Source organism: Anoplopoma fimbria, chromosome 2 (assembly GCF_027596085.1).
Source record: "Anoplopoma fimbria isolate UVic2021 breed Golden Eagle Sablefish chromosome 2, Afim_UVic_2022, whole genome shotgun sequence".
Lineage (NCBI taxonomy): Eukaryota > Metazoa > Chordata > Actinopteri > Perciformes > Anoplopomatidae > Anoplopoma > Anoplopoma fimbria.
In genome coordinates, this window is record NC_072450.1 from 31,617,033 (window position 1) to 31,641,220 (window position 24,188).

The 24,188-nt window shown below is 42.1% G+C and overlaps 1 protein-coding gene across 2 annotated transcripts in view; it reads right to left on the reverse strand.

Moving 5' to 3' along the window:
* Window positions 1–817: 817 nt before the first annotated feature.
* cdh8 (cadherin 8) overlaps window positions 818–24,188 on the reverse strand; it is a 96,468-nt gene continuing 73,097 nt past the window's right edge. The window contains exons 6-11 of one of the 2 annotated variants that reach the window (XM_054609317.1): window positions 18,206–18,453; window positions 9,729–9,865; window positions 6,659–6,780; window positions 5,723–5,840; window positions 1,489–1,740; window positions 818–1,305 (exon numbers count right to left, since the gene is read on the reverse strand). In XM_054609317.1, coding sequence (XP_054465292.1) covers window positions 818–1,305; window positions 1,489–1,740; window positions 5,723–5,840; window positions 6,659–6,780; window positions 9,729–9,865; window positions 18,206–18,453 — 1,365 coding nt within the window. Of the gene's footprint in view, window positions 1,312–1,488; window positions 1,741–5,722; window positions 5,841–6,658; window positions 6,781–9,728; window positions 9,866–18,205; window positions 18,454–24,188 lie in introns of both variants that reach the window. The other variant, XM_054609308.1, reaches the window with a different exon arrangement.

Genomic DNA, 24,188 nt, shown 5'->3' on the forward strand with positions numbered 1-24,188 from the left:
TTGCTTCTGTAAAAAGAAGGCCTCAGTTTCTACATTTCTCTTTTTTGTCTTCACGTCAGTCTTTTATAGGCTAGTAACACTCGCGACCCACACCTGTAGCGTGTAAATACAAAGAGTTGTATAAAGCAAGCCTCTCTGGGCTTTAGATAGTTTATAAATGTGGCCACCGGAGAACATATCAAATGCTAACAAATCCACCTTAAAGCCAATACTGGTTTGTCTTTTTGCTTTTCTTTTTTTTTTTCAAATCACACATACATTCATCATTGTAATGTAGACCATATATTGCTTTTTCATTGTCATTTCGTCTTGGATCACCGATCACCTGGTTGGCTTAAGGAGATGTGAAACAAGAGTCCCTCTGCAGCTTCTGAGGTCCAGCTTGCTGTCCATGGATCATGGAGTGTCCGCTCAAGCTTCAGAGAACCCAACCTTATCCGCGAGTTCCTTTCATAGGGCAACCACCAGTGATCCCAGGGTTTTTCTGCTACTGGCAGTCACAGCAAATGACTAACACCCAAAATACTGCTAGACACTCCACAACGGAATCTAAGATACACTCCACAAGAATCATAGATCTCCTAAGAAAGACATTGTTTGGCTCAACAATTACAATGCGCTTGACGTAGTGGATGACGACTGCTATACCTCACTCTAACAAGAATACAAAAAGGTGGCCTCCCTTGTTATTAACTGTTTTTTTATTAACTTTTTTAACACCTGTTTCTAAAAGCCAGCAAACCCCCTAGCGTTTAATACACAAGTATGTGGAGAGAAAAGAAATCGGAAAGGTCTTTTTTTTCTAACAAACCAAAGGTCAGGTCTCGCGGTCGCTCTCGCCCACAGAGTAGAGCTCCCCAAGTCTTCTGAAGCGCGGCCCCCACTCTCTGAGATAGTCATAGTTCTGGTCCGAGTCCGACGACGCCGTCTCCAGCGAGCTGAGGGAGCCGGCAATGGACCCCCGACCCTCGTATCCATAGATCTGGATGGAGTCGTAAGGCGGCGCCGTGGGATCATTGTCTGCCTCGTGAAGCCGCACGTTGATGAATTCGTCCACGTCCACGCCGTTCGGGCCGGAGTGCTGGCCCGCCCGCGGCATGAACTGCAGGTCGGGCTTGATGTCCTTGCGCGGCAGGTAACCGTTGATGCCGTCCGGGTTCTGCAGCGTCGCAATGTCGAAGGCCTCTGTGTCCTCCTCGCCGCCTCCTTCGTCATCGTAGCGGATAATATTTTCCCTCACATCCTCGTCATCCTTAATAATCAGAGGCTCATTCTTGTGTCTCCTCAGGGTCACAAAAAGTACTACTATTACTGTCAGAAAGACAGATAGAAAGAAAAAGGGAAGAAGAAGAAATCTAGGTCAAGCTTTTGACAAGAAGGTTTTTCTGTGAGTACAAGCAGATCATTAATCCAGGTCAGATTACGAAAAGGACGGATTCATGAACATCTCTGAAAACCAATTCCCAATGCAAAAAAGAAATACCTCACCTAACAGCAGTATAATGCAGGCCAGGATGGCAATGAGAGCTCCCATGCTAAGGCCGATGGGTAAGACGTAGGCCTCCACGTTGCAGGACTGGACAATGCCGTCCTTACTGCACCCGCACACTCGGATGGTCAAGGTGTTGGTGCTGCTCATCGGCGGGCTCCCGTTGTCCGTCACAATGATTGGCAGGAAGTACATCTCCTGCTTCTGTCGCCTGAAGGTATCGTGCTTGGTCACAACACTGATTGAATTGTCTGTCGGAGAGAGAGAGAGAGAGAGAGAGAGAGAGAGAGAGAGAGAGAGGTAAAGTCAGAGATGAATTTGTGTTTGCGAGAATGCCTTTATTATTCATGGTAGCAACAGACTGAAGTTCTATTATTAAATCGTGTGAAGCGTGAGGGTAAACTAATTTCACATCAATCGTCACTAGCTTCTCTAGCATTCTCACATTCCAGTGCCGTAGATGGATTTCAGCCACCTTCCCTTTTTTCTTTTCTTTTTTTTTTTTTCTCTCGACAGTCCAATTTGGGAATTCTGAAGGAAGGCGAGGCCCAGTCGGCTGCCCCCCCCTTTGAAAAGCCAAGGAAATGAAGGGGGACCGCGGCAGGCGACACTGACTTAGAAGATGGCACATGTCGACCCAGAAAGGTGCCAGCTGCTCTTTGATGACACTTCTGTGAAGCTGTCTGCTCATTAGCTGGCTCTCCTTACCCCGCTCACATTATCAAACACTTGCATTCCACATAAGGATCTACTCCCGCTGATCCCGTGGAAAACGTACAAGACTCCCGATGGTCTAACCTTTGCCTCTGCTTGAGGGTGCACTGAGGAGGGAGGGGGAAAGAAATAGATGTGGCGATACAGAGAGACGGGGATCGCGTTGACAGAGCAAGCTTAATCAAGGGATGGGATGCTTCAAGATGGAAGTGTTTGCTTTGCACAATCTGTAATTCATGTGAGCATATGCTCAGATTTATCTTTCTTACGAGTGCTGCCACAAAGTGGTACGCTCTGCTTTGTGAGCACCAGCACGTCCTGTTTCATTTGGATCACTCAGCAGTTCATAGCGAGTATGCAAGTTTCTACTATACTGTAATAATCCATTAGGGCTTATCCTAGTATACAGGTCACTTCAATTTTTGCGGTGACTATTGATGTTAAAAATAGAATCAAACATTTCCTGCCCGTCATTTCATCAACAGACAAAAAGGCTGCTACTCAAAGAGAACAGCAGCTGTTCTGATGACCTCGCTGCTTTATACATAGACATACACATTAAAAGTGTTTCATCTAGCGTCTGATAGATTCAGATAAAAAAAAAAAACTGTGTACATTGAAATATTAATCATCACCATAACAAAAGCAAAAGCTTATTCAAATACAATTTTTTTTTGCTATAAATAACTTAACATGTGGGAGGTTTCCAGATGCCAGCAGTGACAGAAGAAGTGACAACAACAGTCTGAAGAGCATTCCGCACTTCTGAAGTCTCTTCAGTAGGACTTAAATGCTTCATCTTCATATAATAGAAAAGGGTTGGAACAAGCTATGATGTGGTCCTACTGATAAACAAACTTTACCACACTAACCTTTCTGATTTCTTCACACCAACATCAAATAATTGGTTGCTACTTTAGTTATTTAGATTAAATTCAACCCACTAAATCGTGTTCACTAATACAATAGCATTTAGAGCAGTCAAAAATGATTGTCAAAATGATACTATTTATTTTCAACTGTAATGGGGGAAAAAAAAAAAACATTCTAGAGAAATGCTCCTTTAGCTTTCAAATGGTCCAGCAGAGGTTCTGACAGAATAAAAGCAAAGCTGCACTTAAATGTGTAGCACACTTGCTAAAAACATAGTTGTCTTGGTAGCAGTATTAAAGAACAACAATTAACAATTAAACAGAGGGATGCCGACATTTGGCAAGAACGTTTTTTGTTTTTTTTAACGCTGTTCAGATGCTTTAGCTTGCTAGCTAATTAGTTTGCACAATCAGCAATCATTAGCAAGCACCTTTCCCTAGGTGGATGTTTTCCTGGTAGCTCCATCACAAGACACGTCTCCATGATTGAAGGGGACATTAGCTACAAAGCTACAGCTGGTTTGGGCTTTTTTTGTTTTGTCACGTCTGTTGACTGGGGCTATTAATAAGAGTCGCTGGCATTCAGTGATTGAACAATGACAAGTAATGCCTTATCCTACTGTAAAAATAAAAAAAAAAGATAGGTACACCAGCTATCTGGAAAAAAGAATACATGCATTTTTATTTCATTATATATCTTTTCTTTCAGTTGGACCTTAAAATATGTCAATGTAACTTGTACTAAACAGCAGACACTCTGCTAACAAGTGATGCTTAAAGGCTAAAACATTAACCTCAATTGAAAGGAGTGATAAAGTCATTGAACTGACACGATAATGTCAGTTCTGAAAAAAAATAATTTGCCAACATTAACCACAGCAAGGTCCAGACCAAGTTAGACTGCATCTGCATGTTGTTGCTCACAAGTTTGACTTCAGAAAGAAGAACGTTTAATGTCTTCAGCCCTAAAAAAGAGTTTCTATCAGCAGAATTTCATTCTTGGCAGCGTGGTGAATGTACTGTATGTTGTCTCATACAGTACATTTGTATTCGTATCAGTTCGTTGCACTTATTGTATTCGTATTCGTTTACTGCACTTATCCTATTCGTATTAGTTTGTTGCACTTATTGTATTCGTATTAGTCTGTTGCACTTATTGTTTTTGTAGTAATCTGCCTCTGCACTATACTTTTGCTCTGGTTTATGCTTTTAGATGCTTGTTTAAGAAAGGAGATGCACTTCTGGTGACTAGTAGTTCTCTTGAATACCTATGTTGAATACACTTCCTGTAAGTCGCTTTGGATAAAAGCATCTGCTAAATGAATGTAATGTAATGTAATGTCTCAAATACTGATTCTGGGCTGCTCTGCTCTGCTGCAACCCCGCCTGCTGAACTCAGAGTTTGTCAGAGTGCTCGATATCTTGCGTACAGCCGGTCAGAACCTCGGCCATCTTCCTCGGTGTCGGCAGCCCTTAACCTCTTCACTGTGCGATCCCTACAATTAGACCCATCACCGCAAACAAAAGCAAGCCACAGAGGCTCGCGGGGGCCTGACGCTTTACACTCAAGTGTCTCCCACAGCTGCCGATTCAGATAGAAATAGTCACTGAAGTGCTGTGGGATACGGAGCAATGGGCTTCTCTTCTCTGTTCGGAATTAGCAATACCATAGACAAGTGGTATTTTATAGAGAGCCGAAACCACAACATATGTTCACTGTGGTTTCAGGCAAATGAGGTATTTTTTTGCTCTGAGTGGTAAAACATTTTCTAGCAGGGTTTTTATCTGTTAAATCATCTTAAGAAACTATTAAATCTCTTCTTAACAAGAGGGCAAAGTTCAGGAACCTGAAAGTTGAATACACTTTGTGGTTGATCCGCTGTTAATACTGAGTACTTTGCAGCAAGCCTGTGCCTGGTAAACAGCCCTTCATTTTGACCTTTCCAGGGTTATTGCGCTTGTGCGACAGAAAAAAAAAACATGATTCATTTTACTTTGGTTACTGCTAAATGTGCCATTGCCTGTGATTGTTACACTTCCTGCCTGCTAACGTACCTATTTAAGAAGTAACGTTTTTTTTGTATGTTTGTCAAATCTGATGACCTGATTTTTATGGACTCTTGCAGTAAGTTAGCCTACAGCCTCAGCGAGGAAACAGAAGGCTCGTACCATATGAAGATTATTTGCCCTGAGCCGAAAACATTACACAATGTCATCATGAACACAGCCTGTTCAGAGCCGGTTATGGAGGAGAAGCAGGAGAAGGGGGAATGGAATGAAGACAAACGGGCAAATAAACAAATTTGAGTATTTAGCAAATAAATTCAGCACCATCTGCCGTGCTGCAACGCAGCTCCTAGGACGTCACCCTACATTGAGCTACAAGACTACCAGGGAAAAGCCATTTGGATCCCATTCATTTAGTTTCCCTCAAAACGCACTGGGGAGTAAAAAAAGAAGCTGGTGTCCACACAATTTCACATCTGCTAATTGTGAGCTACACTGATCCCCCAGATTTCATCTCGAGCACGGCTAACACGTTGCGGGTTAGAGATTGGACTGGAAAGCCATTGGAGAAATTTACAGAAACTTCAGTCATTCTGCCAAAAAAAAGAATTACTTCTCTGCTATTCCTTTTGTTACCAACCTTGGTTGTTCTTGATGGTGAAATTGGGGTTGTTGAGCATCTCTGGGACTAGACGATAGTCGAAGTAGTGTCCCTGGATCGGGTCGTCTTTGTCCACCGCGCTGACAGTCTGGATCACCTGCATTGAGGGACGAGAAGATATACAGAGGAGGGCTCAAAGTCATTAGAGGAGGCAGCCTATTCATTACCAGTCTAATGCTGGCTGGATCACGCCTGATGAAATATATGCCCTATTCATTCCTGGAGTTTGAGATTATTATCAATGAGGTCCTGTCTAGTCTGGCACACTTTCAGGCTCCTGGCTCTATCTGTTAATCTGTCATCATAGGTCTTATCGTGCCGTACGTCTTTATGATTGAATAGAAATTAGAATTCTGGCCCTGCAGGACAGTTTCACTTTTTTTTTCCCTTTCAATAGAGCCCCCTATTGTACGTACACAGGTCCCCTGAATGAGGTCGATTGATGAGAAGGAGAATGCTAAGTACTTGTCCAGAAATGTTGGCTTGGGGATGCATTGAGCCATCTGGAGGAGGACATGAAAGACAGTCTTGAATTATGATCCACTCTGATCAATCCTGACTGCTCTCATTTCCCCTCTGCTCCACACACACACACACACACACACACACACACACACACACACACACACACACACACACACACACACACACACACACACACACACACACACACACACACACACACACACACACTGTGTCAAGGGAGGACTGTTGCAGGGTGAAAAAGAGGACTGTACTCCCACCTCTGTGGTTTCCCAGTGAAATAAATAAGCTATCATTCACTGTGGCCAATCATTACAGGGTAAGAGTGAGAGACAGGAAGAAAAGGAGTGAGAGAGAGAGAGAGAGAGAGAGAGAGAGAGAGAGAAAGAGAGAGAAATCACTGGTTTGATGAATGTAAAATTCTTTCCTTACCTGTCCAGGTTTTCCATTTTCACACAGAAAGGCCTCATATTCGGTGGCAAATTCAGGGGCATTGTCATTAATGTCCATCACTCTGATGGCCACAATTGCTCTCGATATCTGACTGTGGTTTCCTAGTGTGAGATAGATAGATAGATAGATAGATAGATAGATAGATAGATAGATAGATAGATAGATAGATAGATAGATAGATAGATAGATAGATAGATAGATAGATAGATAGATAGATAAAAAAGACAATAAGCAAAATATAAACTAGAAAAAGGTTACAGATGAAATCCCAGGTAAATACTGTGACCTAGTTTTAATTTCCTTTATTTTCAATCTTTATTTCTCCCTTCATTTCCTGAGCCGATGGGAGGACAGATGATAAGCCACATCAATCTACATTTCAGCTGGTATCAGTGATGCAAAACAGGATTCTAGGCAACAGAGGAGAAAAAAAAAGAAAAAGAAATCCCATTCAAAGTGCTTTTGAAAATCCCCTGTACACTGTAATGTTTAAAACATGAGGGTTAAAACATGCATATTAATGAGTCATTGGTAACTGAAGTCTAAAAAGACAATAAAAGGCAGTTTAATTAGATTAGATTTTGATTGGAATTATTCATCACTGGTAATTGACAGTCCCTTTCGAGTGTCCACGCAGACGGTTGTATTTATTAATCAGTAGTGCAAATGCCAACTTTTAAAGCAATTATGTATTAATGTGGCCCCAGTGTCAGCAGGGCCAATGACACCGGTGTGTTTTTGTTTTTCTATTCTATTGATTCATTTAATTATTTGACTTTGTGACGCTTTTTCCAACTGTCACCTTATAATTAGAATGAATGGGCAATAGCAAGTGAAGACTCTTAGAGTTTTGACATTTAATCAAGGGGATTTTTCAATCATAGATACTGTTAAAATGTTCGGTTTTAAACTGTTGTTAAAGAGTAGTTTAGTAGAGTATGTTTCTGCAAACTATGGGATAAGTTGAATGTCGAAGTTTATGAATAAAAAACAAGTTTCCAAAAATACATTTCATATCAGCCTTGTGTCACGCTTGCAGAAATGCACAATGCCACGTGGGTAATGTGAAACTATTGGTTAGATTTAGGAAGCAAAACTACTTGGATAAGGTTAGAAAAAAAAATCCTGCTTTGTGGTAAAATAATAATAATGTAGAAATGTTATGTAACAACCGTAGCAACGCTACTATGAAGAATAAAGAACAACTGCCCTATGAGGACGTTAATTAAAAAGCAGAGTGTCAAGGTTTCTCACACGGGACTCGGGCAGCGGCCTGCTGGGTGTAAGTCCTGTGTTTGTTTCTCCCATCATCACCCAACCTCAAAGGGGCTGTCTCACACATCACACTCATTATTATACCAAGTACCTTTCAATAACGGTCGCTTTATATACTACCTCTCCTGCTCTGTGTGTTCTTGCAAAGACTTCCTCATTCAACATATTCATGTTTTTTTTTTTTTGTTTCCTGGCGACTGGGCTGCACGTGAAGATGTAGCAGCAAAAATCCTGAGTGTAATGAAATGAACCTTATTGCCTATGAATTAAACTTTTACTGGTACTTTTGGGGGGGGGGGGGGGGGGGATTTTGTTCTTATTAATCTTAAATGAAACCTCCACACAGATCAGAGGGCAGAATGCCCAAGAAAATCAAGGGCTCCAGACTGGTTGGGAAGATGAGAGAGGTAAAAAGAGGTAAGATGTGAGGAGAGAAAATTGACGGTAAGATAGAAGGAGATAGAATAGATGGATTAGGGGCAGAGGGAGAGACGTAGACAGAAACCCCCCCCCCACCCCCACCCTCAAAAGTGACTTTCCCCCAGCAGCAGACAGGGAATAGAGTCTGATTAGTCAGATGTCAACTGGTGCGAGGCGGCAGAACGCGCCTCCGTTTGGGTGGCAAATGGCATCAGGATAGAAGTGGGAACACATCTATTCCTCTTCACGCCAGAGCACACACCGGCTTCCCCTCCCATCCGTGGAGAGTAGCAAAAAAAAAAAAAAAAAAAAAAAAGAAGAAAAATGCCATATTTATTTTGGCAAATTCCTATTAGGTGTTCTCAGAGATGCCACTATCTCGAGCCACAGTTACTTTGCCAAGAGGCATGAACACGCTTTAAATGTTCGGGTGCAAGGGGAATGACAAGGCAACCGGCTTATCAAATGAGACACATTCAATTCCTCCGCCGGGCTGCTACGATGGCGGGATTTGTCTGTGCTGCACGGCCAAAACATTATGACAAGCGCCTGGGCTTTCATTTACTCCGACAATTAATGTGTGTTTCCTTTGATTAAGGAGAGAAAGGGACGAATGTGAGATGAGACATGGAGGGAGAAAGAGAGCGGGATGGGGAGAGGAAGAGGACGGGGAGGTGGGGGGGGGGGATACAAGTTACAAGCTGTGTAAATTTCTATTCCAATAGCTTTAAGGGGTACATTAAGCTTTATCACAACATACAGCCCCCCTGAAACAATCTGTATGCAAATAGAGCCTTACATATGGTTTGAGCTGTTTGCAGCTCTGCCGGCAACATTTTCTACGTAGTCAGTGAGTTTTGCGGTTCGCAGATGTTCTTTAATCTGTAATGGATGCTGGCGTTGGAGCAATCCACTCTGGAGCATGTCTTTAAAACTGTTTATTTGATACGTCTTAATGTTCTCGCACTTCCACAAATTGACTACTGAGCTGTTTAATTCAATCAAAACTCAGCAAATTAACGTATTTAATGCCTCCGTGGATTCCGACGCTAATTGTTTTGTGCCATGCTCTCAGAGCGATTAAAAGCGGGGCGGTTTACAAAAGCGCCATTCTGTTGAACAGAGGATCGTGCGTAGCAGGTCAGTGACTCTTTTTTGACTGAGCCGACCCGTGAAGTCGTTTAGAAGGAGGAGACTTCGTACGTGACTCCATGCGACTCCCGCGTTTTTTAAAAAAAACCTGCAATTCCAATGAATGCCTAATAGTGTGTTGATTTTTTAAAACCAAGACATTAGGATTCACGAGGAGCCGTGCTCGCGGCCGGGGAGAGCAGAGTCAGGAGAGGTCACTTACTGACTTCTGTGGCGGTCACCGTGATGTTGTGCCACATGTCCGTCTCCCGGTCCAGCGGTTTGGCCAGTGTGATCTTCCCGTCGTCCACGTTGATGTTGAACTGCCTCTCCAGGTCCGTGTGCCGGTCGATGAAGTATCTGTGAAGAAAATCTATCGTCAGAAAAAATTGAGCCAAACCTCTTCGGCGACCGAACACTGCAGCGACTTTTGCAATCTTTTTTTAAGATCTTGCGATCTCATTGAGCTGTGAAGAGAGACCTGTTGATTAATGCACAGTTAAATCTGTATGAAATCAATAATCATCTATGGAATAACTACAGCCTTCACACGAGTAGCAGGGTGGCCATTAAAGCCTCATAAGACCTGAGAAGATCACGGCTTCTGCAGAAAGAAACACCATTAGGAGGTGTCATTTCAGGGTAAGGGATTGGGTGTTGTTAACCCCGTTTGGGATCTGTCAACACTCAATGGCCCCCAAAGGCTTTGCATTAATGAGTTAGGACAGCGCTGTGTCACACAGGAGCTGGAACAACAGAGGGTGGGAGGGGATAATGGATGTGACGGGGATGAACCAATGACCGGCCTGTTGTGTGTGACCTTGTCTGATCTTAGGCTAAATGATTTTGTTTGCTTTTTCAAACCACTGGGGGACTTTTGGGTCCTCGTCAATAAAGCAGCACACTTTTAAAAATGTATCAAACGCTGTTGTGAAGGACACATTCACATTGGTGAAACCTGCTTTCCTCCCCCCTGTCCACGCATTGGGACACGCCACTGAGTGTTTGAGACTTGTCCAGTGTTACGTATACAGCGGCAAGACATTCTTAAAATAATAAATAAATAAATGAAACTCCAGCAGCGGGTATGAAATTGGAATGCACATAAAAGAGAATATTCCGAAGCTGTGAAATTGCTCTTTCATGTTGCGGCAGGCGCAGCGCCAATTCTTGGGACGAGCCCACACAAGACTGACTAAAAAAAGAAATCTGTCATTACGGGTCATCTTTGCTTTCACGCGTTTAACTCGCCACGATGCGTGACTGTCACAAACATCCCACTCACCTAAAACACTGGGCCAAAGTCAGCTCATTACCCCCCCGAGTACTGCACAAGTGTTTCCATTCCTCCAGGACAAACTGTTTCTCTTCCTTTTTCTCCCTCTCTCTGTCTTGCTCCCACATCTTCCCCTCGCAATCTATTCCCCCTCTAACCCCAACGCCAACCGTCAGAAACTTTTTGTCTTTTTCTTTTCCATCCAGCTGGGTCTCTTTCTCATCCAATCCCATGCAGACCACTCCACTCCCCACTTCGCCACCAGGCAACCCCCTTGCTCACCCCGCTCTCCCTTCCTCCCTAACCCTGGGTCCTGTACCGTCTCACAGCGGAACTGCTCAACCCTATCGGTGCAGACCTGTTGGCAGGAACCCTACCGCTTTTCTATGAGAGAGAGAGAGAGAGAGAGAGAGAGAGAGAGAGAAGAGAGGGGGAGGAAAGGGGGAGGGAGGAACGGAAAGAGAAAAAAGAGAGCAAAAGACAAAGTCACAATAACAACACTTTTTACATGAAGGAGAGTGCTGCTTATACAAGAACTATAGGAAATGAAATAAATAAACCACTGGCCCAGATTCCAATTGTTGGGGAGATGTACCGAGCCGTGACATTTCCATTTTTGAGATGAAATGGTGTAAAATCCTCTAGACGCCAGGCTGGGAGAGGTCCATGAGGACCCATCCCTCCCCCATCCCCCACCCCCACACCACCATCCTCTCTCTTTCTCTCTCTCTCTCTCTCTCTCTCTTTGCCCTGCAGACGCACAGCACTTTCAAGACAGGCAGACAGCAGCAAACCACCTGGGAGCAGCCTCTCTCCTGCAGACTGAGTGGATCCCAGTCAAGCTCCTGACAGCCTCACGTGGAAGCGGGGAGACAGACCCTGAAATGTTCTGCCACCTGTCAATCAAACTGACAACGTGATGTGAAAAGAATTAAAAGCAACAAAAAAAAAAAGAAGAAAAATGATATCCAGCGTTATACGTGCGTGGTTTTCCTGAGTGAGATGTGGGCATGTGTGCAAATGTGTGTGTGTGCGCGTCCTCTTGTTCCAGCATCGCCGCGCTCTTCACAGGCCTTTAAAAAGTCACCGGGCTGACTTCAGACTAACGGTTAAACATCCGGGACGCTTGTGCCAAAAATATTAGAAAGCAGTGAAAGCGTTCTCAAAACTGACTCAACAGACTTGGGAATATATATTCAACCTCAATAGTGCGCTCATCAAAATGCATCAGTGAGACAGAGGATGTTCCGTGCATAACCATGAGCTGTAATCTGTGGGATCATTATTCATTTGGGGTCCTTCGCTGCGTCGATTCGGCGTCCCTGCACTGCTGCGTCTCTCACCGATCACCTGTCAATCAAACGGTGAGGCCAGGACGTCTTCTCCGTTTGAGTTTCTGTGGGTGGCGATCTTTTGTCTCTTCAGCCCCGGTGGCTATCATTGCTCAGGCTAACTACACAGTGATGTGTCTTCTTCATCACATCACGCTGCGTTTTCTCTAGGAACGATGTAACAGACACAGAGCACTAAGCGTGAAAGCGTGTCATCAACTCGATGTTTCTGCACACAAACACTATGACATACTTGCAACACAAATGTATATTATTAGGAAATAATCTTTAATCTTGATTGCAATGTAAAAATGAAGATGTGATTTAGCTGTTTCTTGTGAAAAAAGAGACTATTTGTTGGGATTCATGTCAGTAAGAGACACTTAGGTTCCTCATTGTCTGATTGCCATCGCATATACTGTATAACAGTGTCTGGCAGATTAAAGGGGCACTCTGCAGATTTTACACTCAAAGTTCAGTTTGTTATTCATGAGGAATAATCATCAGGGTTATCATGAAAAAAATGCTATCAAGTTGCATTATGGGAAATATAGCATCCAGTGTTTTTCCCAATTATTTGTCATTGAAAGGGTATAAAAGTCAAGTATAAAATATTTTTTTATGAGTTACAAACTTTATGAAAGTGTAAAAACTAAATCACTGGAGTAGCAATGTCTTTTTAAAAATTTAGAGTAACATTTGCCAACATTAGCCACCATAAGCTAATGGTAATACAGAGACCCGTACAGAACAAGTGAGGCAGTATTAGCAAAACTACTGAGTTAATCAACGGTGTGTTTTATATCTTATGGATGAAGAATTGAATTCGTGCGAGGATGAATGCATTTTCTCTTTCAAAGATTCAATTTAGATAACCTTTTTAAAGAATTGAGACCATCTGAGTGATTATAGTTTATACAGTTAACAAAAACTGGGCTCATTTTTTTTGTTATTGTCGTACTTTAGTAGCCAACGTGTAATGTCACACTAATGTGCAACCGTTGGGCTCTAGTTAGACCCTCAACAAGGAATGCATCATCACCAAAATAAAGGCCTAAAGGTTAAGCAGCCAGGGAAAGGTTTCTGCCGTAGTGTGTCCATTTTGCTTATTCACACCTATGTGAGTGTGTGTGTGTGTGTGTGTGTGTGTTTGCACAGTTACAGTGTGAACTTGTGTGAGTGACTGAGTACCTGTACAAGCTGAAGGGAGAAGAGGTGAAACGATGGATAACAGACATTTAGTTTTTTCTCCGCAGAGAACAAAAAGCTCCGTGACATTCCCGCTTGTTATTAGGTCAGTAACCCCGCCGGGACGGCCGCAGATGCACAACTAATTTCTGCAGTCCGCTGAATGCTGACCAGTCGTGTTTTGACATTACATTTTATTCAGGCTGGCCGTTTCACCAGGAAGGTGATTTTTCTCGAGAGTCATAAATAAGAAAATATCAAAAGACCTGCAGAACGGGCCTTCTTGACATTCATTTTGCAGAACCACCTCCTTTACATGACAGTTTGTATTACCATATGCAGTGTGTTAGCTGACAGCTGTGCTAAGACAACATAAGGGCGCCTGCAGTAAGAAACAAGCTTTAAGGAATTCCATTTCAATTTCCCTTAACAAAAACAAAAAAACGAAGAAGAGAAGGCATGGGGTGAAAACGAACTCAGAGTTTTGGCTCTGCTTGTCGCTGTATCAATATTCTGGGCTAAAACACAGTAGCTGTATTTTCTTCTATGAAGTAGCAGTTTGTGTCAGACAGCCGCAGTGACTGCCAGATGTCACATTGCTTTTTATTTGTGATCAGTCAGGTAGAAAACGACAGAGCACCGGCTCCAGAGAGGAGCAATACTGAGGGAGCATTTCATGGAGTGCACCTGAAATGTTGTTGGTTGGATGCATTAAGTACAGCTAAGGGGCTGTTTGTCTCCTGAGTGCAGAGGACATGGCAGCTCACCAGAGCTCTCGCCCCGAGTGCTTTCGACTCAGACTGGTTCAGTCTGGTCCAGCTGGAGGGGGGGATCGAGATGGGGAGCGATTCTAATCAGAGGGGGGGTCGACTGTAGAGCTCGTTCAGATGTTGGAAAGTCCACACACATGCTGCTATTATTACTGCCACTACTCCACTATAGATCCACATTCACTGACTACTGATGTCTTGTTTTTAGGAGCTCTGTCTCTTACCGATCATTGAAACAGAAAGCGTTAAAAGTATAAACCAGAGAGGAAGAGAAAAAGAGACAGGAGGGAGGTGGAAAATCAAAGGCGTATAAATAAAATAAAAAAAGAGTATAATTTACTGGAAATTCAAGAGTAAAGATCAACAAGCTTCATATGATGACTGAACAATTCGCTATAGTTCTCAAGAATATTTTCCTTCTCACCAGTTTTCTGGACAAATCTTGAAATATATACAAAAGGGTTACAGTTCATTAAATACTGGATTTTAAATCAGTTTCACAGCATACAAAAAAACGATGTCTTTCTACAAAAACAGCCCTTTCCATGTCTGTTTCCTTCACTGTTATTTATTACTTCACCTAATAAAAGACCAAAATCAATAAGTTGTTCAGCAGAAACAAAATCAACAGCTATTTTGACAACTGGTTAATCATTAAATCAAAAAGCCTCTCCAGTGTGATGATTTACAGATTTTCTCTGTTTCATACCACTGCATACTAAAACATCTTTGAGCTTTGTACTTGTGGTACAAAACAAGACAAGTTAAAGACGCAAGCTTTCACGGTTTTATGATGTTTTAAAGACCAAATGATCAATCAGTAAAACAGGAATAATCATTCTAATGAAGATAATTGCAGCCCTGCCTGCACTGCGAACCAACTAAGTTTGGGAGTCTAATTATTTGGTTTATCGTCTGGTGAGGCTTTAGTCCAGATTTTGCATTATTTAGAAGATCCTTCTGACCATGTAAGAGGCATTACTGAGGCTACAGCCTTATGTTAGCCAGTAGATCTGGAAGGATTAAAATCTCCTACACTGTAATCATTTTATCATCCCAAAGCTCCGAGTTACAGGCGAGTACAATGCTACGTGAAATCAAATGGTCTTTGGTGAGGGTGATGCATCATACAAAAGCCCTCCATAACAATAGTTTGCCTCATCTCATCTACCACAAAGAAAACACTTGACATCTGCGATAGATCACGCTCATCTTGAAGATTAGCAGGAGGGGGTGGGGGGGGGGGGGGGGGGGGGATTGTGCATTTGGACTTCAAAGAATATCACATGTTGAGGCAAAGCGACGTGGTGTGACAAAATGCAAACTGGCAGGAAAATGTCTGGCTTGTGCCTGTTTAATCCTTGAGCAGTTATTTCCCCACGCTGATCAGTTGGCAGATGATTAATTCCGCATTTCACTGGCCACTTACAACTTCCTCTTCTGTCTCTCAGAAAATAGAAATGAAAGTTTTAGAATGAATGTATTAAAATAATATAACCGCTCTTGAGCACTTCATTAAAAGGCTGTACTTTTTATTTGGAGCTCCAACAGTCACACAAAGCCCTTAAGCAACGATCCATTGTCCTGACATCTCCACAGAATTGTAAAATTGGTGATTAAAAGCATAATGAACACTGTGAGTGTTAGAGAATGACCTCGGGACAAATGAAAAAGAAAGAGAGAGAGAAATAGACTGCCAAAAGGTGGGCGACCTAGTGCGTAAAGATAAGCGGCCTATGACTTAGTCTTCAGTCCGCATCAAGTATCACGCTCAAAGCGTCTGACAGCTAAGTGCCGAGACAGGATGTTAATATCTGGACAGTGTCATAGTAACAAATGTCAGCAGGGTGCTTTCATCTGCGAGCACACTCATTCATAATTTAGTGACATTTTCTTTCAATAATGATGCACAGAAGAAGGAGAATAACTAGAATGTCGGCAGACGTAGTAGACGTAATACAGCGCACCGTGAGATTATTAAAGACAATGATACACTTTATACACTTAAGATGTAACATTTGAAGTACTAGTACAAGAAGTACTACCCTGAGCCTTCCACTTAGCACTTATTGTATTCGTAGTAATTTGCTTCTGCACTATACTTTTGCTCTGGTTTATGCTTTTAGATGCTTGTTTAAGAAAGGAGATGCACTTATGACTTCTGGTGACTAGTAGTTCTCTTGAATACCTATGTTGAATACACTTCCTGTAAGTCGCTTTGGATGAAAGCGTCTGCTAAATGACTGTAATGTAATGTAACATTTGAACATTTTTTTTTTTTTACAATAACAGCCCTGTACGCCTCTGTGTCCAGCCCAGTCACCAGGAAAAAGGTTGGGATTGTATAATTCTGTGGAAGATTTTTTGCATTCAGGCAGAACAAGAGAGGTAGCATGTGGAGCAGCTTTTCTTTCAGTTATGTAGTATAATTACTATTAGTATGAAGAGTGAGACAGTCTACTTAGGGTGGACGTCAGGGTCAAATAAACACTGGACTTTCACCCAGGAGACCGCTGTTTGTGTCCACCAAAGTGAAACCAAAAGTAAAAGTGAGTTATGCTTTGTTACATAACATTATCGTGCTTGTTAGTTGACAGTACTTAAGAATGCTAATGGTGTTGTTATGGTTGTAACTGTGATATTATTTTAACACAAACCATTATCTTTTTTCTAACCTTTAGTAATTTTGTTGCCAAGATCTAACCAGTGTTTTCACAATGTTAACCACGTGGCACTGTTTCTAAAAAAAAGTGATAGGAGGCTGATATGAAACCTTTTTATGAAATGTTTGATTCAGAAACGTCAGCATTCAGCGTATCCGTGGTGTACACAAACGAACACGTCAACATTTTGTCTGGTGACTGGACTACATTCACGTATGGAGCTGCATCGATCAGTTGGTTAATCCATCGGTTATTCAGCTGGTTTATCTTTAAGTCATTTTTCCAACATAAACCAGAATAATTCTCTGGTTCAGGCTTCTGCATTGTGAATATGTACTGCCATTAACGGAATAGCTTTGGGCTTTGGACTGTTTGTTGAACAAAACAAGATATTTGAAGATGCCATCTGCACATAAATCAGAAGAATACTTTTTTTGATATTTCTGGACTTTCATACATGTGATATGTAAAAAGAATCCACTCATTTATATTTAAAAAAAAGCCCTGTCTGTTTTTTTCATCATTTTTGTTACCTCATCTAAATAAAGACCATGCATTTAGAACTTAGTTGATTAATTAAATAGTCGATCATTAGCTATTTTAAGAATGTATTAATCATTTAACCTACTTTTTACTTTAACATTTACTAACGTAATGAAACTAAAACCAACCGGGCTCTGTATCTCCCTCTAACAAACACAGACCTGCTCAACAAACAGGGACCCTGTGAGACGAAAAAAAAGGACAGAGAGAGGCAAAAGATGTCATTACACGTGAAATGTATTTCTCTTTTTATCAAGGGAGGGACATCATGCAACCTCAGGGCTCAATTCCTCCTGGCAACCTCATCACTAAACATGAGGATGCCACCAGAATAGGAGGGGGAAAAAAAAGAAAAAAGAAAAAGTAGAATAAACCAGCCATGTTCTATAGCCTCGGCCAATCTACCAAACCCAGCCTGCTCCCTGCTCGCCATGCAATTACACACAACCTGTTGAGTGTTGTCCCAGGGAATGCGGTCAGCAAGTCGCTGGAGAATTAATGAAATGCCAAGATGGAGGGAGAGAAATTGCCTTTATAACCTATCCTCAAGGTGCCCTTGTGGTATTTCCAAGAATAAGTCACGCAAGAGGAGAACATAGCAGGAATGAAAGAGAAAAGTTGCGCTGCCTTGAACTCATAATCTCCTTTCTTTTTTCTTTTAATACATCTGTTGAAATGAGAGCAATCAATGGGTAGCTTCCTTGCTGCCGAAGACACCCCCATAGTCTCCAGAGGTCACGGGCATGAAGAGATTTAATTGCATGCCTCGGTGTCAACCCCTTTTATTAAAACAACTCATTATAGTCTGAAAGGACCCACTGTTAACCTACACTCTGAAGGCATTTTTCTCGCTCTCAAGTTTTTTCTTTTGGTCCTGTATCGCTCTGGTCAGCCAACACCGAACGGTTAAACTGCATCCACCCTCTTACCTGACGAGGCTCCCCATAGAGTCTGGATCCCTGGCCGTGACCGTCCCTATGACGGTGTTGACGGGGGCGTTTTCGTTCACTTCCAGCAGGTACACGGGTTTGAAGAAAACCGGAGGTTCGTCGGAGTCCTCCACCACGACCTTAACCGTAGCCGTGTCCTTGAAGGGCACACCACTGCTGGGCTCCGATTGGACGTTGGTGGCTTCCACCTTCAGGGTGTAGGCTCTCTTGCTCTCGTAGTCTATAGGCTGCGGGGGAGAACAAAGAGAGGAGAGATGAAGTGTTATACTACTTCCTGACAGGTCTAAATCACACATGTACAATCCAGTGGTGAAAAGTACTTTTATTAAAGTACTTAAGTACAATAACTAGGTTCCTGTAGCGTAGAGGTGTTTTCACATTTTGCTTCTTTATACTTCGACTCAATAATTTGTGCTTGTACATCTAACCATTGATCTGACAGCTATACTTTAAAAAAAATGTTTACATGCAAAATATTCTTCATCAGTAACTACTTTTCTTCTGGAATTGCTACTTTTTTTGTATTTCTTTCATGGCTTTTAAAATTCATTGCTACGTTTCAATAATTTAAACATCATCAGTCATAAAAAGAAAATGTTTTTTTAGATTCATGCCCTCAAAGATGCTGATCTAAGAAGATACCATTGACATTAATGAGAATTGATTATGAGATCGCCTCCAATTTCAAATTGAAGCCACTATGTGTCAGATTTGAAAATGGCCCATCGTTAGCATCCCAAAAGAAACTGTGGCAGACAGCAATGCATTCTGATTCCCTGATTCCCTGAGCTAAGCTTAGTGAGCATGCAGACTGTAAACAAATGTCTCAGTTTTCTACAAAAAGTATTAATCATAATTGTTGATTGGAAGCTGTAATTACATACAGGGGGCTTTAATCTGAAGAGAGGGAGTTTGAGAGTGACTGGGATAACGTCTATTGAAGCACTGAGAATTTATTTGATCATCATTTTGATTTAAATCAAACAGGCGCAATAAATGCAAATATCAGAGTTGCACAACTTAAAAATATTGACCTTTATCGGCCCGAAAGAACACAAATCTCCCTGTTAATGCTGTCAGTGGCAGCAGATTATTAGAGTTTGTATCCTACCTATCACAACCAGCTCACGTTAAATGAGGGAGAACAGGTGCATGTCGTTCTGTGACTGACATATCTATTTAATCACTGTTTTCCAAGCGCTATGCAGTATTTCCTTTACAGATGGCTCATCATTAATATTTAGAGAAAGAGGAGAGTCACAATTTTTAGTCTTTTGGCATCTCCAAGGACACCCCCAGACTGTCACAATTTCATTCACAATCACCTCCGGTCGCTCTCATGCTACGACAATAATGGGATCAAGTCACTTCCACGCTCCATAACCGGGATTTATAGGGAAATCAGAACTGGGCCTTGCCGCTTGAGGGGATGGGAGCTGGCTTGGGGAGCGAGAGGAGGACTAAGAGAGGGAGATGAACAAAACGGTAAATGTGTTCAGTTCAAGAAAGAAGGGGGGGGGCAAGAGGAACTGTCCCTGCGGTCAGACGGCGGATGGGGGCAGGTGGGTGGACTGGTGCCTGGGGGTCCAGCTGTGTGAGACGGTGGCGGTTTGACTTCCACGCTGGCAGTCAGACCAAGCCCCCGAAGCCACTCCAAGCCCCACTCCTCCACGGTCGAAGAAGCTATTCGCAACACTTTCATTATTAACCTCCCCTTCTTCTCCTGCTCGTTCCTGACAACCCCACCCACACCTCCTCCCCCCATCCTTTTTTCTCTCTCTCTGATCCTGCCATCTGTGCTGAGAGAGTACATGGTGTCGCTAGACCTCGAGCCAATGGATAACACTTAAATTCTGTGGTGTAGCGGAGAGTATGAGCCTTCATGAGATTCGTGGCTGGATGGTCAAAATGCTTACATGGAAATTGAGAGATAAAGGAGAATAATTTGTGTTATTATTTGGTTCAAACATCGGTTTAACCGCTTGGTCTCCAGCAGAGGTGAAGCTAACTGGCCCTTTGTGTAATCTCAAATTTGATTTTCATGCAACTGCTGTATGCCAAAGCAACACAGGGCATTGGATAATGGAAATTGAACAAAATATACAAAAAGGTGATCCATTTTGAAAAGATAGAGTTAAATCATCTCAGTGTTGTCATCTTTTCTCAGGCAGCAGAATAAACAATGAAATACTGAATGTGTTGGCAAACAGTTGCATATACATCCAGCAGAACAACATCAGCATCCGTTTGGAATTGTATTGTGGCCACCTAAGGATTGTAAGCCACTCTTCTGTTAGCTCTGTTCAAAAAAAAAAAAAAAATAAAAGATCTGTCCCTCTAGCAGCCGAATGACAGGCTGTTGGCCATAAAACCATAAGCTAAAAAAACAGCAGAGGGGAAATTTAGAATTGAATGCTGTGGGTTTGTCAATACAAGTGACTACTTTCACATCACACACTATCTCCTGTTCTGAAAAGTGAAGCCAAATGCCGAAACGTCTTAAATTTGCACTATGTCTAATATCCAGCAGGGGGGCGAAGGCTCCTGTCAGAAAAGGAAGTCCAATTGTATAGAAGTCTATGGGAAAATGACTCTACTTTTCACTTGATTAATTCCCTCAGTTAACATTGTAAACATGAGTTTATGGTCTCAATCTCTAGTATCAAGATTTCTTCAATACAGCATGATGTTCATTTAGTAAGTTATGGTCCCTTTAGAGTCAAATAGACGGGAGTAGTAGGTAGGGCTTGGCTACCTTGGGATTGGCAGGTTGCTACCACAGCGTTCTCCGGTCTGGCAGTTGTCTGTGTTTTTGTCTTAGAACTTTAACTGTATCATAGTGTTTTCAATTCATGAAAGTTAATTGTAACATTTAAGTGCTTTTGGTTGTACTTAGCTCCGCCTTCTTGAGGCACTTCTTCTGCGTCACAAAGAAACAAGATGGCGACGACCAAAGACCAAGATGGCGATGGTCAAAAAGCTGGACTCAAGGCTTCATAACGGCAGTCCTCAAACCAAGCGGGTGACGTCATGGGGAACTACGTCCGCTTCTTCTATACAGTCTATTATTACACATAATCATTGAATTGATTGTTTATATAACAATATACAGTTTTGAGAGTATTCTTTGAGAGCTGCTTTTTTACATTTATATAATTTAGCAAACTATTCCACATTAAATTCAAGGGGAAATTGACTTCTCCCTTATGAAAATATTTATTCCCACTTGATATCATGTAGAAGCATCTCATTCATTTTGTTTCCAGTGTCCTAACAGAGAGGGGAGAGGGGAGAGGGGGAGTCACACTGTTGCCGGCATATTTAATAACACTAAATACACTTGCATGGGCCAAAAAAAAACAGTTTCTCTGATTAGCTTAGTTAAGTTTGATTAATTATTTTCAACACCAATTACGATATGAAAAAAAGACTGCTCTTTTAAATATTGTATGATATCCTACCCATGGAATCACAACACAACTCGTATTTTGACCCGTTCAAAAAATGAATTCAATAAACGCACCCGCCGCTATGAATGAGTAATCCAGGGAAAGACACTTTGATTTGTATTAGTATGCATAGTGGCGCTGTTTTCTATTAAGAATTTCATGAGCGCAAAAAAGAAGACAGTAGAGCTACATACCAGACATTTTGAAGTCAAGGTTGCACGGCCGGTTTCAAATTCTTACATGTTCCCGGTAACCGACGTGGCTTAACTGAATGAGGCTACATTTCTAAACAGGGGGGACAGCAGACTTACACTCAATAAAGACACCTCGTAATTTCTCCCGTGTTAACAACCCCTCACTGCCGCGCCTCAGCATCAAATCAGTGTGTACACACAAGCCATTTGGAGACTTCAAAGTTCAGCGTTGGCTGCAGGGGTGAAAGCTCAGCATCCCCACTAACATCCCTCGACAGGCCTGGGGGCTGGCAGATAAAAAAAGCTTAAAATCCCAAACAGCAGACGAATCTCTCGCCTGCTCCGTGCCTCTCCATCCTGGGTTAGATCAATATGTTTTAACCTTGCCGTGAAGTATCTTTAATAATTTGAGTTCCGTCTATAGACTGGTACATCTGTCGACGGGGAAAGAGTTACACTGAAATCTTTTTTTCTCCTGTGACCCCGGTTGGAGGAAATCACCAGTAAGGACATAGAACAAAAGCTGCTTCTTTGAGCTAATCCCAGTTTGAGACGCTGTGAAAACAGTTAGTGTGGTAATGTCTTGCTACTTTCCCCAACACGTCACCAAAGAGGCAGAGCTGAGAAGACACGGGAGGAGCGAGGGGGGAGGAGCGAGGGGGGCCTCCCTTCGCGGGACATGGAAGTGGAGGTTGGCTAAAAGTCTAACACGTTTGACATTTGTGTTGTTAACAGTTGGGTATTTTATGACTTTGTGTCCAGTTTGTTCTCCGGCGCTGATCTTTTCTTGAGTGGCGGTGGATTGCGGTCCCTGCCGATCGCCTTAGCTTCCTTTACATTCCGCCTCCCACACAGTTCATTGTTCACACTCTGACAAAGTCACACCACATGGCCTTGGGGTAATGTCCTTTTACATCACAACACAATGGCATTCCACATTTTGAGTGATAGCATAGCTTTTCCCTCCACACACAGAACCAAGCATGGCTCAAGACTTAAGAACGCCCATCCATCAATCACATGTGTTTCAATATATGAAAGAAATCCTCTACCGAGCTGGGCACCTATAGACTTAGAATATAGAATGCATAAATATATGAACAGCGTTGGTTTCTTTGATACCACATGTTCAAACCTCCGTTTGATTTCCACAGATGTCCTTGAGATACAGCTGTGTTTTAACTGGCATGCAGGTCACAGTGCTATTTAGACGCCTTGCAGTTTTCAAATGTAAATTACACATACTTCCTTTGGTATTGAGAGAAAATGTATGATTGTGTGCTTGGAATGTCTACAGGCAAACAATGATATCCAGAGTCAAACCTATACGGCTTTATCCTGGAGGAAATATGCATCATTTGTGCTGCACATCTAGAAACTCATGCAATTGTGTCAAACTAAGATCCTCGGATTCGTATTCCATCAGCAGCAAAGCATGTTTTTCGGCCACACTTCAAAATTAGCTGATGAATACAACGTTATTGATGCAATAATCAATAACGTTGTTTTTACCTCAAGGTTAGAGATTCAGGTTTTGTGACATATGTCGCTAGCTTGTTTTCCTCAGGACAAAACACAAGGGGGAATGTCTTGAACAAATTTAATGAGCTTTGTATTTTCTGGTTAATTGCCTTGCCTGTAAGCAAGGCAATTAACCAGCAACTGTTTCACTGACATTGCTTTCGGGGCCAGTGGTAGAAGAGTGCAGCTCTCACATGTGGATGTGTTAGCATCACAAAAAAAAAAGGCAACTTCAGGTGTAGTCCATCTACTCCTAATGGTGATGGTAATGTGGTTGTCAGAGAAAACTGGATTTAACAAATGGTACAACGAGGGCTTAACCAATTTACAATATGTAACAATTTGCCTTCAGCTGAGAAAGCTACAGCTAAACGGGCGAGACTGTAATGTGAAAATTAGATTAACTTATCAGGACCTCTTAGCTTTCACAGATTTACTGTATTTGCTTAGATGTCCATACAGACAGAAAGTCCAGCATGAAAACTCATACTTTACCTCAGGCCAAAGAAACATTTCTATTCTTTTTTTTTTTACGGAGAGTAAAAAATAAGCAAAATGCACACTTTACCCTTCAAGATTATGAACTTGCAGGCACTTGTGTCTTAATATGTAATGTTAAAAAGAGCAAAACTTTTGCACTCCAGTAGGATGACAGGTGTGTAGGAGAATACCTTAGGTAGACAATATAGAACAAAAACTCCCACACACTGTGTTCTTCACTTGAGTATAAATGTATTTTAGTCACGACGTTTCGGTGCGTAGACATTCATCAGGTTATTTTACAAATAATAAGTCAAA